Source organism: Podarcis cretensis (assembly GCF_951804945.1).
Source record: "Podarcis cretensis genome assembly, chromosome: 7".
Lineage (NCBI taxonomy): Eukaryota > Metazoa > Chordata > Lepidosauria > Squamata > Lacertidae > Podarcis > Podarcis cretensis.
In genome coordinates, this window is record NC_137176.1 from 63,826,595 (window position 1) to 63,842,779 (window position 16,185).

A 16,185-nucleotide genomic window follows, 5' to 3' on the forward strand; every position below is an offset into this window, starting at 1 on the left:
TAATCTTGTTCATATTTTAGCACATCTCAGAGATGTTTATATGTTTCCAGTGGAGCATCAACGATATGAAAACATTTTCTTTAGAAAGGCTTGTTGTGGTCCAGCATAATTACTATGTTGCAATTGTATTTATCAGTGTGATTACTTGTTGTATCGTTGTGCCTGGGATATTTGCTTTACTGAAGGGTTTTAAACACACAAGCATTCGAAAAAGCGGAAGAAAAACCACAACATATACATTAGAGGTGGCACCACTGAAATTGCACACACCCCACCCCAAGAAAATATCCTGGAACCTGTTTACCCATCACAGAGCTACAATTCCCAGCACCCTTAATAAACTGCAGTTTCCAGGATTCTTTTTGTTGGCCAGGGGAGAGATGTCCTTTAAATGTATGGTATGCACACAGTCATAATCTAGGGAATGAAGGTGTTATAAAATGATGGAAGTAGTGCAGTCGTAGAAAGAAGTGTGGAAAGAAAGCAAAATATGCATAACATTCAGAGACATTTTGGCTTACACTGAACTTGATTAGACAAGCTCTTAAGCCGCACAGTATTTCATCCAGGCCACAGTTCTATTAAAAGCTAGACACAACAGTAGTCACAAATTAAACATCAGAAGAAGGGAGACTACAGAATCCCCATTTGCAGGGACTTCTATTAAGACCAGGTTTCCTGTCAGTTGTAAAATTTATGGATATTGACTGAGCCCTGAAAGGTCCAGGAGGACAGCCGGCAGAAAGAACTTATTAAGGTAATGAGAAACACCTGAATTAGACCTACCGTAACCAAACAGCAGGAATTGATAAATCGAAGCGAATCCATTTGTATACTCCATTTGTATCTGAATATCATTGGCAAAGGGGACTTGACCTTTGACCTGGCAATGCCCCCTTGCCCCCCTTGATTGCAGCACACTGTGTGACTTACAAGATGGAACAGAGCGACTGATCAGGCACACAGTTGGTCTTTGTTACATCACCCCTCTGGGTTTGATTCCTCCTAATAGCATCTGCCAAGTTCCATAAGCATCAAATTTTTACTGAGCTAAAAATTGCGCTCTCCTGCTCTGCATAGTTTGGTGCATTTTGTTTATTCCCCCCCTCAGATCTGATTTATTCATCTGCAGAAGCTTAAACCTGTTCTATGAATAAAGGAATAAACACTTTGCTTTGGAGACAAATCTCCAAAGTTTTGTAAGCAGTTATTGAAATAAATGAGTTTGCCATGCTGTCAGGATACTCTGTGAAATATGACCCAACAGCCTGGCCCTAAAACACAGTTGCTTGGAAGAACATCCCATTGATTTGCAGTTGATCTGCCTGAGGTCCCAATAGACTGAGCCACCATTATTTATTCTGATGCTTAAGAGGAACCTAGGAGCCACACTGTTAGGTATCCTTCAGAAATATGATACTCATTCAGGGAAGTTTACAACTGTGGATGTATAATTGTTTGCAGTTAGGAAAATCCTACCTGTCTGAAGTGATTTGTATGTTTTCTTCCTGTGTATTTTATGTTCAGGCTGCAAAAGACAATTCAGAGCAGGGTGCTTCCCAAAGGGGGCCTTATATCACAAATATTCAGGAAGGTATTTTTTCCCTGTATTTTCGCTCCCACACATTCCTCCTCTTTCAGTCAGGAATATTCATTGCTATTCTGCTGCTTGCTGTCCACATCAGTGAGCAGAGCTTGACTGAACATATCTTGGTAGCGAATTTTGTCCCTCCCCACATCAACCCCTTCCTTGATCTCCACTATTTTTTTCTGTTCTGGACATGCTCACAGGTATTTCTGTACCTGTTTCTGTGTGCACCTTAGAAAAGAAATCCCATGGAGTGTGCAAAAGCAAAAGTGATCAACCTCATAATGGACAAAATGAAGGCTTGCATTTCATTTTGTGGGGGCAATATCCATTTTCATCTGGTAAATGTTTTGTATGTTGGTGCAGGAGAAGATAGGTAGAAAAGGAGAATTCCTGGATGCCAAGATTCAAGTTTAGGCAAGAACTCTTTGGTGAGAGAACCCCAGCAAAGATTTAACATCACAAAATATGCTGTAATGTAAAGCATGGAAATATAGACTGTTAGAACTTTAAAATATGCCCTTCTAAGTTCCTTTCAAAGTTCCCTTCTACTCCCAGCGTAGGAAAATGAACTTACATGTTTGGTAAGTTTTTAAAAAATGGCTTACTTGCAAACTTTTCAAAGGTCTGGTTCATACGCTTTTCCATACGTAAGTCAGAAAAACTGGAGAGACAGTGAAACTTGACTTACTTACAGAGTGGTAAAGGTAAAGGTAAAGGGACCCCTGACCATTAGGTCCAGTCGTGACCGACTCTGGGGTTGCGGCGTTCATCTTGCTTTATTGGCCGAGGGAGTTCGCGTACAGCTTCTGGGTCATGTGGCCAGCATGACTAAGCCGCTTCTGGAAAAACCAGAGCAGCACACAGAAACGCCGTTTACCTTCCCGCCGGAGTGGTACCTATTTATCTACTTGCAGTTTGACGTGCTTTTGAACTGCTAGGTTGGCAGGCGCAGGGACCGAGCAACGGGAGCTCACCCCGTCACGGGGATTCGAACCGCCAAGCTTCCAATTGGCAAGCCCTAGGCTCAGTGGTTTAGACCACAGCGCCACCCACGTCCCTGGTCTGTACCAAGCCCTAAATGAATCAGCACTAATGCAATGGTGGATATTCACAGGGGAAATTACAAGTATGACCAGATTCCTTACAATCTCATTCAGTGGTTAGACCCCACTCTCAAATTGTGTTTTTCTAAGGAAATGACCTCACACAAACAAAAGCATCGCACCACAAAAACTGTTAAATTGGTTTCTTAAAATTGCAAAATGGTAAATGTGCTTAATTGGTATTGATTTTCTATGGCTTCAGTAAGACTTTTGAAATACTGTATAGTCACCTTCAATAAATCAGAAAGCAGGGAGCTCAGCACTATCAACATCTTTCCAAGGCTTTTAGTAACTAGAAAACAAAGTATGAAAGTCTTTTGAAATATGCTACTGATCTCTCTCTCTATATGTATGTTATATATCAGGGTGGTTTGTTTTATTATTGCAGCCTGCAGTATTGAAGTCATGGCACATTTTCCTCATGAGCATTAACTAAAACCATTAAGGCCTTCATTTATTTAATGCAACTGAAAATTCTTCTACTGTATTTCAAGGGGAATTTATTCAACCAATTAATACACCATTTAGGTTTTCTGCAGTTTCTTATAATGCCGCACAATGCAGCAATTCTACATTTTCCCCCTCCAGTTATATCAGCATAAGAGCTAGAGGAGACGGGATGCTTATTTTATTAATTTCATTTGTGAATTGCTTCCCATAAAAGCAATTTAGCAATAAAAGCATATATAAAAACAATTTCAACTCCAATACAGATATGGAGAAAAACCTTCACTTAAAAGTCCTGTTGGGACGGGAAGGTATTCAACAGGCATCCCGAAAGCAATAAAAGTGAAGCCTATAACTGACATATAATGAGAGAGTATTCCATAGGGTAGATGCCACCACAGTAAAAGCCAAAACACTGGCTCCCTCGGCCAGTAAAGCGAGATGAGCACCGCAACCCCAGAGCCGTTCACGACGTAACTGTCAGGGGTCCTTTACCTTTTTATAGACCATGGGTAGGCAAACTAAGGCCCGGAGGCCAGATCCGGCCCAATCGCCTTCTAAATCCGGCCCACGGATGGTCCAGGAATTAGCGTGTTTTTACATGAGTACAATGTGTCCTTTTATTTAAAATGCATCTCTGGGTTATTTGTGGGGCATAGGACTTCATTCATTCCCCCCCTAAAAAAAATATAGTCTGGCCCCCACAAGGTCTGAAGGACAGTGGACCCACCCCCTGCTCAAGAAGTTTGCTGACCCCTGGTATAGACAGTGGTTGCCACATCCATTCTAAATTTAGCAAGTAGAACCAAGTGTTATGATACTTACTTTACAGGGCTGTTGTGAGGATTACAATTTGGTAATTCAGCTGAAATGCTTTGGACGTGAGATCTCCAGGCTAAACAGTATATTAGACTGATGAACATTTGTTGGGGACTGAAACCGGGAAAGGGGTGGGTGGAGTCTGGGAATCCAAAGGGTATATAACTATAACTTGCTTTGTTTTTTACTTTGTTTTGCTATCTGTATGGAATTTGGGAAAACCGTGAAAGGGAAATTTTGGTCGACTTTAGGAAAAATGTTTAAGATTGAGCAATGATGTATAAGTATTGATGTTTAAGTTTGGATATAAGGATTTGTTGAATTAATAATTTAAATTGGAATACAAGAAGGGGAGGTGTGAGGAGGTCTGAGAAACAAGTTAAATGAAAATAAGTAATTGAAATTTTATGTGTTCTTTTTTTAATTGTTTTTTTAAGTTTTGGATTTCTGTATTTTTGTTATTTTTTGTCTAATTTTGTTTTTGTGTGGTTTTTGAAAATGCCAATAAATATTCATTTTAAAAAAATGCTTTGAACATGCAAAAGCACTACTAAACATTGGGGTTTTAAAAAAAATTCTACTCCAACCACAACTACATTTATTTACTGCTTTCCACAAGATGTCTCAAAGCCACTTAGAAGCCCATGAAATACAAAACAACTTGATAATCAATTAAAAACCAAAGACACATAAAAATACAATAAAACTAAGTTCCTGAATATTCTCATCCAACAATCTCTATAAAAAGCACAAATCCTACCCCACGCCACTGAACAATAACTGCCACCAAGCGGGCCTTAAGTTAAAACATAGCAGGACCCAGCTTAATAGCTCAAAGCGGGGGTAAACAAAATTGTTTTAGCCTGGCACCTAAAAGCTGACAATGTTTCCCTGGAGAGAACACCCCACAAGTAGGGAGCCGCCAATGAAAAAGGGTGTTCTTGCATTGCCATCTGCCGCAGCTCCCTTCACAGGCAGAAGCCACTGCTGCTGCTGATCACAGAAATATTACAGTGGGAAGGCCGGGTGGCTGGGAGAAGGGGAGACACAGCCCGTCAGCAATGTGCAAAGCTGGTATCTGCTTCAAACTGACAAAACTGTTGTCCTCTTCTGTACAGTGGTACCTCGGGTCACAGACGCTTCAGGTTACATACGCTTCAGGTTACAGACTCCACTAACCCAGAAATAGTACCTCAGGTTAAGAACTTTGCTTCAGGATGAGAACAAGAAATCACACGGTGGCAGTGGGAGGCCCCATTAGCTAAAGTGGTACCTCAGGTTAAGTACTTAATTCGTTCCGGAGGTCCGTACTTAACCTGAAACTGTTCTTAACCTGAAGCACCACTTTAGCTAATGGGGCCTCCTGCTGCCGCCGCACCGCCGGAGCACAATTTCTGTTCTCATCCTGAAGCAAAGTTCTTAACGTGAAGCACTATTTCTGGGTTAGCGGAGTCTGTAACCTGAAGCGTATGTAAACCGAGGTACCACTGTACTCTGAAACTTGGGTCTTCAAATGGGATCACTCTCCTTACCGTCTGTGAACACAGGAAGCTGGCTTTATCATTGTCCTATCTTGCTTGTGTTTGCTACACTGATTAGGATGGGCTTTATTGGGCTTTCGCACAGGAGTCTCTTATAGCCCTACCTGGAGATGCCGTGGATCGAACCTGCATTCAAAGCTGATGCTCTGCCATGGAGCTACAGCCCTGTGCCCATTAATCAAGTGCACATAGAAAGCCTTGCTTGGAGTGTGTAACACAGCGGTGGCATTTTGCCTGAAATCACGTGAAAAGGAGGAAAGGAAGAAAATCAATTATTGTAAGAATTCAGAAGCATTTTAAAGCTCTTGTATTTTGGAAAACACCATGGAGTGAATTTATTGGTCACTTCCCAACATTCCATGGACCAAAGACTTTGGAATCCATGCTCATGCCAGGAGCACATTTTTGAAAGTGCTGCATACCAAAAAGAAAGTCATCATCATTTCCAGAATTTCTTCCATTATGCCTTTTGAAATCCTGCACTCGCAGACCACAGAATACTGGAACAGGCAGCCTGATCCTCTGCACACTGATTTGCAAGCAAGTCCGCCTGAGTTCAGTGGCACAACAGCTCACCATCCAATGTGCCTAGCACTGCAGCCTCACAACTTTGCTGACTGCTGAGTGCAACTTCCTTAATGCAATCATTGCTCACTAAAGTGCTTTCTTCTAAAGTCCCAAAGTCCAATTCCTTGATTTAGAGCAGTCCATATATCTAAATATATAACATTTAGCAGCACTGATACCAAAGTGCAGCTTAAGGGGATGAAAACCAACAAAAATAAGGCAATATTCTTCTTACTTTGTTGTAGAATCTATGATTAGGAAATCTTTTGCCCGACTGTGATGTGGAGAATTTCTAGAACTCAGGGGAAAGGGCAAATAAGGCACATGGGCATTTCTAACTGATGAGAATACGTGAAGCTGCCCATATACCAAGTGAGAGCTTTGATCTAGCTCAGTATTATTCTCACTGACTTGTTTTCTGACGCTATCAGGAGATCTCACCTGAATTCATAACTTTTGGGCCATGTCTCACCTCGCCTCTTTGCAGTATTGATAGTCCCAAGGTGACATATATCTTATTCAGAGAAGGGCCAAGCAAGGTCATAAATAAGTAATATCAAATGATACATCTCAGGCCAGAGAGACACACTTGTAACGCAACTCGTCATCAACAGAACCAGCAACAAGCAGCAGGGCAGCAATTTAGTGAAATGAAAAATGGGAGACTGGAAGCAAGCATAAAGCAAAATCAATTGTCAGTGTTGCAGGAACACAAAAACGTTCCCAAACACGTCAGCTGAGAAGTCTCACTCTTCTTAAGCGTAGTAGATTAATTAACCAGACCTAAGAGAAAAGTAAGGCAGCAATGCCAAGAAAAGATGTTCCCAAAGATATAATAAGACAGGCTGGGATTTAATATAAAAAAGCCCTGTCTCTTTACCTGACATGGGCGTGTGAAACAATTATGAAGATTTGCTAATTGCAGCATCACACTTCACCTGTGGAGTTCTGAAAGAAAAAGAAAGTGCAAAACCAGGAAAGAGGACCACAGGTCTTCAGTGGGACACACCTGCACACACAAGCAAGATTGCCGGTGGAACGGCAACTCTCCATGGAAAGGGATGGGGGAAATGTAGTCTGAGGACTGTTCTATTTCATAAATAGGAACCTTAAGGCCTACACCAGGGGCGCTATCCCAATATTGTTAGACTACAACTTCCCATAATCCTTGGCCATTGGCCAATGCTGACTGGGGCTGATTGGAGTTCAGCAGCATCTTTCTTTTTTTATTTATTCAAACAATTTATATGCCACTTAGCTACAATAGTCTCTAAGCAGTTTACAAAGGTAAAATAAAGAAAACAGTCAAAACTTTTAACAAAATCAAGCATCAATTAAAATATCTGCTGGAATAAAAAACAATTCAGTAGGTGTCAGAAGTTCAGGAGGGGAGGGGGCCTGTCTGACTTAAACGGGGAGTTCCTTAAAATAGGGTCCACAACACTACATGCACAGCTTCTGGCAAATTTTGTGGCCATCCCTGTTTTACTTGTATGCTGGCTATCCTGCCCCAGACACCTCAGAACCAGGTTATCTGATTAACAGGTTAATTTATTAACAGACCACCTTCTCTCATCTAAGTCCTCCAGGTCACTGCAATCTACTGGTGATGCAGTAAATGACTTTGTAAATAATAAATGCTCTAGAGAGATTACAGCTTCCCATCTCAGATGCATTTTTATCTATTTAATTATTCGTCCTCCTTAAAAAATAATAATTCTGCCTTTCAGAATAAAATCTCAGAAAGCTGCTATTTTTATGTATTGTGGCGATCGATTGTATTATTTTTTTATTCTACAATACCTAGTACAACATCCACTTTTTTGGGAGGGGGGAATGACAATAATTGCAATAGGTCATATACAATATTCAGGAAGGAAAGTCTGTAAAGCTTTTCTCACTCAGAAATGCCCCCTGCTCCAATAAACAAAAACTACTGAAGTACATTGAGCCATTGTTTTAATAACTTGTGGAGGAATAGCCATGTTAATCTGTTATAGCAAGAAAAGCCAATAGATTTAATGTGGCCTAAGCTATCATAATCTAGCGTCACTTCATACACCTGATTAAGTAGGCTCTAACGCCAAGGCTGCAAGTTCGATCCCCATAAGGGACAGCTGCATATTCCTGAATTTCAGGGCGTTGGACTAGATGATTCTCAGGGTCCCTTCCAACTCTATGTTTCTATGATACAGTCCAAGGAAGTTTATGTCACAATAAAGCTATGCATCATAAGAGCCTTCATCATTTAGCAAATACATGTAGAGTGGGTCTTCTGCCATCTTGTGGCAGAAGGGTTACATGTGTTCAATAGATGCTCATCTATTTCAACTGGAGCCATTATTTAGTAAGTTCAGAGTTCAAGGGTTTGTTTTTTTGGTGGTACAAGCAGCTGTGGTACATGATTCCAAAGCTGACCCCGGGATCCTTTGCAGTGAAATAAACCATTGGTCTTTCACTGGTGGGTCAGGACTCCCTATTGGGCCGTGGCCTTGTCTAAGGCAGGTTGAAGCAAGCCACACTGCCACCATACCACATATATTGTAGAAAATGAAGAAATGAGTCCACAATTGCACATAGGGGTTAAAGGTGGGTCCCAGGTCTTAAGAAGTTGAAGACTGCTATAATATAGGATGATGGAGCACAGCTCACAATCCAACAGTTGCCCAGTTTGCACATTTCCTCACACAGTCCAAGAGCTGCTCAGACTGGTTTACTTTGGGACTTTAGAGGGAGTCCTGGCATCCATCACTTGCAATGTGTGCTGCTACCTCAAGTGACTGCTTACATACAATTAGTAGTGCCCTGATTTTTATTTTATTTTTTACAAAAAGCTTTCTGGCAAAATGGTATCATACATATTTTTTTTAAAAAAAAACTCACTCAAGTATCCATGTTTTCATTCATCAAAGCCTGTGTATCCTCCCTTTTCCATAGAAATGTACTGACTCCCCCCCCCCCCGGTATATTAGCTATTTTCCAAATCCTTAAAAACCAGTTCTGTTTTCTAGGCATTTATAGACATATGAACAGTTTTGATGCTACAGTAACAATAAACACTGTACAAATCCCAGTCCGGTTATTTAATTTTGTTCTCTATTATAATCCTCAATGTGACTCCTGGGGATTAATTCTCATGGAACTCAGTGGATTTACGTTTGAGTAAACCTGTTTAGGAAAGCACACAAGCTTCACTAACACTACCATTAGGTCTAGAAGAAACCTGGTAAGTAGATAGGTTTGCCCTGAAGAACGCCACCCTCCATACTAGTCCACAAAAGTTTATATATTGATGAAATTGTCAGATTTCAACAATTCTTTGTTGGTTTTTGCTGCAATGGACAAACAAATCTACCCCTCTGGAAATGCCAATGTATTAAGTGTCTGTGGGTTTTGTTTTTTTAAAAGAAAAGTTCTTCATCGCCCCTCTTCCCAGGGGAAGAGCTGATTTGGCTGATTGAGGCGAAGAAAAAGATGCCCCACCACCACTCCCATTTGATGTACAAGTTGGCTAGAATAGCTGAAACTTATCAATGCTGGAGGGCATCCTGCTCTCACAGTGGCCAACCAGATGCCTGTGGGAAACTGCAAAAGCAGGATTCGAGCACAAGAGCACTCACCCCTCCCATGGCTTCCAGAAACTGGTATTAATATTGTTTTGTTTTATTTATTAATTTTGTATCCCACCCGTCATTCGGAGATCTCAAGCATGGGGTTGGCCGCTGCGAGAGCAAGATGCCAGGCTAGATGGGCCAGTACGTTTTTATTTTCTTAGCTTCACAGGTGAGAAACTCTGCAGTGTATGGTCTTCGCTCACCTGCTGACTCCAGGTGAGAGAACTCCAAGAAGTAAGGATCACGGCGTATGAACCAGGCATAAAAACTCCTGATCCAGCAGGGCTTTCCTTATGTCATGATGCTCCCTTGACCCCGCTCTTTAAAGTTATTCTCAAAGAACCGAAATGCCAATTCTGGGCTATCCCGGCGCAACAAAGAGCGAAGTTCAACAGAATTCCCACGGAATGGCACAAACGATAAAGCCCAGAGCTGCTTGACTACATTTCCCGGCAGGCCGCGCGCGCGAAGACGAGCCCTCGTGCTGAACGCGGCGAGAGGGTTTCTGGGAACTGTAGTCCTTCCGGTCGCTCAGAGGGCAAGGCGCTCGCTCTTACCGATCCTACCGAAGGGACGGAGGAAAATGTCGTTCGTGGTGCCGAAAAGGGCGGGGGTGACGCTCAAGCAGGTGAAGAGCGTCTTGGTCGCCTTCTGCCCCTTCGAGTCCAACGTGGAGAGCACCAGGTGAGGAGATGCCAGGGGGTTGGGATCCACTGGATCCGAAACAGGACTCCCCCACCCCCGGACCCATTCATCCCAGGGGACTGATGGACAAGCCACGCACACAACCTGCACGAAATACACGTGGCATCGTAGGCACGTTTTGCCCATTCTGATTGTAGAATCTGGCTCCCAATGCTGGGCTGAGGTTCCTTAGTACTGGGGGTGCAAAGTACTTTTGTATATCTTTATGGGCTGAGAATGGGCCCTAGCTTGATTTTTTAAATAAACTATTAGCAGGACTCATTTATTTCTGACGGTTTTGCTGCTGTGCCTTTGCCCTGCTGCATGGCAGGCAGTAATTCAGCTGGTGTGGGATAGGGCCTTTTCTAGTAAGCAGTGCAGGGAGGAGAGAAAGAGAACTGTTCTGTTGAATTTCTACCCGAGATCATGCATAGCGTATACAAAAAACAAACAAAACAAAACCCTGCCATGGCACTCCTAAATTATTGTTAGGCCTAACGTAAGTATGATGTTGGGCATAGAAGGTAAACTTTTGTACCCTGTGCTACTCACACCTTGTTTAAGCTGCTGCTTCTGCAGTGTAGGCATGCTAGCATCCCACTCCTCCACTCCATGCCCCAGTCCAGGCTCTTAATGCCTGGTATGTTAACTCTGAAGATGCATTTTTAACAAGGTGCGTGCTTGATATGCTATACATGTTTCCTTACATGGCTTGCATCCTGATTAAGTCATGTCTAGTACTAATAATCACACTCTGCCTTAATCCAAAATGACTGAGTTAGATATTTGCCTCCTTCACCCTGAGCTCTTTCAAGAAGGAGGGCAAGATATAAATTCAATAAATTTATATCCTGAATTTATTTAAATTCAATAAATAAAATGTAACTGATTTTACACCGGAGTGCTTTGAGCAATTGGTATGGCAAGCTACTGTTTTTGTAACTTGTAAGATTGTATTGTCTTTCTTATGTATCAGAGCTTTGCTGTATGTATATTTTGGATTTTGGCAGCTGATATTATTACATTGTTCCACTCTTATTCTTCCTATGCAGTGTCTTGTGGATTGTTGAGATAAAATCTTTAGACTAAAAAAAATGTTCATTGTATTTTATACTTCTAACTGCTATGTTGTTGATAAAATATGCTCTGATCTATATTTCTGACCCTTTTCAGAAATTTCCTACAGTGTCTGTATACAAAGAAAGCCTTTTTATCCAACAGCAACTGTGAGGTGAAAACAGATGTAAAACACGATGGGTCTGAACCAATAATTGACGTCGTATTTGGTAAGGAAGCATTCCTGTTTTGTAAACCAAAGCCGAGGTGGTCAGCTGGTAGCCTTTGGGCCAGATGAACCCCCTCTAAATAATTTACTGCTCCCTGGAAGCCTCCCTATTCAAAAGCTGTCAAGCTGTAAAAAGTTTCCACTATTAATGTGGCGTCTCCTTTTTGGATTTTGCATATACAAGCAGGTCCCCCTTTACAAACCCAATGCCTTCCCTGGAAATCGTTCGTCAGGCAAGTGTTTGCATAACCGAGTCCACGGTTTCTATTGTTTCCCATGGAAACTTGTCTAATGCAGGATTTGTCTGCTCCCTTTCCCCGCACTCACCATAATTTCTTCCTGAAATGGCTGCAGCCAATCAGCAAAAGAGAGGCAAAGGAAAAAAATGGATTTTCCCAATCTCTCTCACTGTCTGATTTGTCAGATTTTTCCTGCACTCTGACTTGTCCGCTCTCACTCCCCTGCCCAAAAGTGGCTACAGCTGACCAAGCAGGGGAAAAACCAAGGAAGTCGGATGTTCAGATAAGTGAATCTGCGGAGCGTTTAGCAAGGTTTTGGCATAATTCTGCAAACATTATTATGGAACTGACCACTCTCAGTTCCTAAAACTACAGAGGCTAGCCATCCCTGTCCTAAAGAAGTTGGGGATCTTCTGTGGCTTTCAAATTCAGAAAAATGGGTCCAAACTTATTTTACTTGTGGGGTCTTAATGGAGGAAGCGCTCAACAGTTTACCCAGTGTTTTGGACCATTTATGCCTCTTGCCTCAAATGCCTTTACTTGAAAACCTCCTTATTTTATTTTAACCATCTCTGTTGCTATTCTAGGAAGTACCTCTGTTGTGTAAATACATTGGCTTGGTGATCAGAGTATTACTTTCTTTCCCTTGGTTTCTGCAAATTCCCACCTCACTCCTTAAGCAGTGCTAGATGGCAAGAACTCAGTTCTGCAGGTTGCTTCTGGCAGCATGGTTGTAACAAAGTTTGGAACTACTATCTGCCATATCTCTGCATTGTCAGTTAAGCCAGGAAGATAAAAAGAACTGAGAAAAGTATACTTCCAATGGCAGTGTGCTTTGACTCCACTAGATGGCTCATGGTAGCCAGTAACCAGTAAAAAAAACCAGTAACCTCACTGGATGCTGCTCATTCATGATGAACCACAGTAAGCTAGCACATCCACACCATACAGTTAAATCACATGGCTTCCTTTCAATAATTGTGGGAACTGTAGCTTACTCCTCTCATAGATCAATTCTCAGCACCCTTAACAACCTGCAGTTCTCAGGCATCTTTGGGGGAAGCCATAGGCGCCAAATGTATGGTGATGATGTGATCAAAGCCTGGTTTGCCATCACATTCAAACCTGACCAGAGTTCTATTACAAATTAAGCTGCTCTAATGGGAAGGTTAGTGTGCAACTACACACCATAAAAAACCACGTCACTGACAGATAGGCATGCAAGGTTAGTGAGGGAGAAGGAGCATTTGACACAGGGTTGTAGTTTGCACAATATTATTCTTTGAAATGTGCAGTTCTGCCCTTACATACAATACGTGTGTATTCGAAAGTCCGTTGAGTTCAGTGGGGCTTACTCTTAGAAAATTATATATGCTCTTCAACCCTTTCCAAGACCCTTACTTCATGAGCTGTGTGGTCACTGTAGCTGGCCATCTGTAACTTCCATTATCTCAGAGACTTCCATTATCAGAAACAGTGAGAATAGCTTTCACATAATGGAATATTGGGGCAGCCAATTTCTGTCATTAACTCACGTTATATTTTCAATAACTATATTTTATTGTTCCAGCCAAAGGCCATGACAAGTACATACTGCAACAAATCAATAAAATAATACTAAGATATACAGTGTGAAGGAGGCACCTAAAATATGGGGGCCGGGGGGCAGGAACATAATTAATTAATAAGCTCTACCTCCCCCCGCTTTAGTTCTATCCCTGCGCAAAATTAGTAGCCCTTAAAACCTGCACACCAGTTTTTCATATGTCCACAATCTTACTTGCAAATTTAGACTATTTTCATCTCAAACACTTGCTGCAGACCCAGGGAAGATCCAGAGAACTGCAAGGTGATTTCCATATAGACCATATAGAAGGAATCAAATGTCAAAAAGCAGGAGAGCACCAATGTTTGCTGCTTTGAGTCCTGTCAAGGTTCTTTAGGTGTAGACTTGGGAGTTCTGTGGCACCAGCCAAGTTCTCTCACTACTCCGTTTTGAAGGACATGGTACAAAGAATGATCTGCAGCCATATATAGGTACACACACAGTATACTTTTGCAGTACTTGCAGCATTTCAATACACCTGTAATGTTGCTTTAACCAAGAATATTCATCTGATGTTGTCATGTAGAACTTGGACAATTGCGTTTTGTTTTCCTTCTGTTCTAAACTATGTTAATTCTTCTGCAGCCGACGGTGACAGACTGATCATGAAAGGAGCCAACTTAACCATTAGAGAAATGCTAAATGCCTTCAACTCTAGGTGTGAAGCCAAAGAGAATATGGCACAAGAGAAGGCTCAGAAAAAGAGTGCCTGAAAGTCAACCAAGGAACAGTTAAGATGTTTCATATGAACTCGTGAAAACTTTGGTGCAACTTCTTCCCTTGGAACGACAGCCAGGACTTTACCAAGGGGGATACAGACAGAATGCAGATTGGTCCTGACAAATTGCTGAATGATGTCTTTCACCTTTTCTTTAAAGATAAAACTCCATGCAAAAGAATTGATTATGCAGTAGTCTCATATGTTATTTGTGTTATTCAGACTTCTTGGAGCAAGGGGTTTAAGAATGATAACATTAGCTATGAGACAGTGGACATTTGTTGTAGCACATAGGAATTGTAGTAGCCTTTTCCTGACATTTTGTTGTCGCTAAGAAAATTAGTTTCCTTCAAGACTCCTACAGCTATAGCAGAGAATGTATGTTGTTTCCATTGAGCGAAATCTCTTTCAGGACCAAAAGGGAGTAATTGCACAATTTGCAGAGTGATTAATTTTAGGTAAAGCGATAAAGGTATGCAGAGCAATCAAGAGCCATGCTGGGCAGCAGTACGACCTGACAGGGTACCGGAGCCACCAACACACACACACACACACACACACACACACACCAGCCCAATAGTTCATGCCAACCAGGGCAGAAGGCAGGGAAACAGGAAGTAACCTGAACCTGGCAAAGCAATCAGACTCAGATTGAGCCCAATTCTGTCAAGGGGCAGAAACGGAGCTGGATCAGGACTTTCTGCAGGCTGCTGACAGCGTTACCTCCACCTACCTGAACCTTTGGACAGGATGGGGTGCTTCACACTTGCAGAGCTGCTGTGGGCTGGAAAGAGGTAGATTTACCCCATTCTCTCCACCCACCCAGTGTGACAGTTTTGGGGCCTGGATTGTGCCCTGATTATTCTTTCTGCATACATCACAACCAATTTTGCTAGAGCGACTGTCCACAAAGCCAAGAGTCGCTGCTTATTTAGGGTATTTTGAAAATACTGTATAGGCACAATTCTGCAGCTTCAGAAAATTTGGTCACATGGAAGTGTTTGGTATTTGACCATAGCAATAATAATAATAATAATAATAATAATAATAATAATCATGGTGTGTTCTTTGGTTGCTTTTTTTTTCTTTTAAGGATCACAGTGTAAAGCAAAATTGATTCATACAGTTTTCACAGCATTATACAGCTCAGTGGAAAAATATTTAGAGGAAGAAAATTGCATGGAATTGGAGAACTGCCAAACTCAGGTTCAAAATACTACCTGGCCTGGTAATCTCTGCCCCACAGTGTGTGCATGCATGAGAATGTTTTGGCTTCTGCCAAGAGCAGGAGTGGGGAGCTGTTTTCTGTCAGAGGGTTGTAGTTTCCCTCTGGACAGTTCCCCTTCTGGGTGCCATGGGCCAGTGGTGGGTGGGGCCAGAAGCAAAAGTGGGGGGAGCAACAAATGTAAACACTGCTTTTCGTTCTGTCAGCTAACTTCTACACAGACACCTCTCTCTCTTCTCCATCCAGGCAAGCAAAAGGCATTATTGGTATTCAAGGACACATTCCAGCTAAGGAGAAACACTCAAGGAGGGTGTGAAGCAAGGCTGGTGAAGACGGTTGCCTTTGCAGAGTGTAATTTGTGGAGAGAATGTAGAGGGTCAGAGAGAGGGAGAAAGAAGCTTAGAGGGTCATATTTGACCCCTGGACCCTCCTGATTTCCTCTGATTTGAGCCTGTGTATATGCCCCTTGAAAAATTGCAAGCATATGGGGTTCAAGTGCTTCCCACTCTCTTTCCCCAATTCTGTTATAGTAGGGCAAATATCTTATTGCACCTCCCTTTTTTAGGCTTGTTCCCCCTCTGATCACTTGTGCTCACCTGGCCTTAGTATCCTCTTTCTGTTAATTTGCTTTCCCTACACTAGTAAATTAGGACAAAGAAATGACGTTGTGTTTCTGAAAGACGAGGTTTGCTCAACTTCTTTAAAGTTCTTTATAAAGCTTGACAGTTGACTTTTATACATCAGCT

At 42.0% G+C, this 16,185-nt stretch overlaps 1 protein-coding gene and 1 long non-coding RNA gene across 2 annotated transcripts in view; both read left to right on the top strand.

The window, feature by feature from the left end:
* LOC307219769 overlaps positions 1–16,185 on the top strand; it is a 255,558-nt gene that overhangs the window by 104,592 nt on the left and 134,781 nt on the right. The window lies entirely within an intron of this gene.
* Positions 10,192–14,395, top strand: MRPL53 (mitochondrial ribosomal protein L53). Its single transcript, XM_079983240.1, has 3 exons — positions 10,192–10,366; positions 11,540–11,652; positions 14,082–14,395. Exons 1-3 carry the CDS (start codon positions 10,266–10,268, stop codon positions 14,207–14,209), a joined length of 342 nt encoding a protein of 113 aa, XP_079839366.1. The 5' UTR covers positions 10,192–10,265; the 3' UTR covers positions 14,210–14,395.

What these genes read in the sequence shown, in the direction of transcription:
- MRPL53 (XM_079983240.1), top strand. Translation starts at nt 10,266, where the DNA reads ATGTCGTTCGTGGTGCCGAAAAGGGCGGGGGTGACGCTCAAGCAGGTG. An exon ending in TCCAACGTGGAGAGCACCAG is followed by an intron (nt 10,367 to 11,539) that starts GTGAGGAGATGC and finishes GACCCTTTTCAG; the next exon opens with AAATTTCCTACAGTGTCTGT. An exon ending in AATAATTGACGTCGTATTTG is followed by an intron (nt 11,653 to 14,081) that starts GTAAGGAAGCAT and finishes ATTCTTCTGCAG; the next exon opens with CCGACGGTGACAGACTGATC.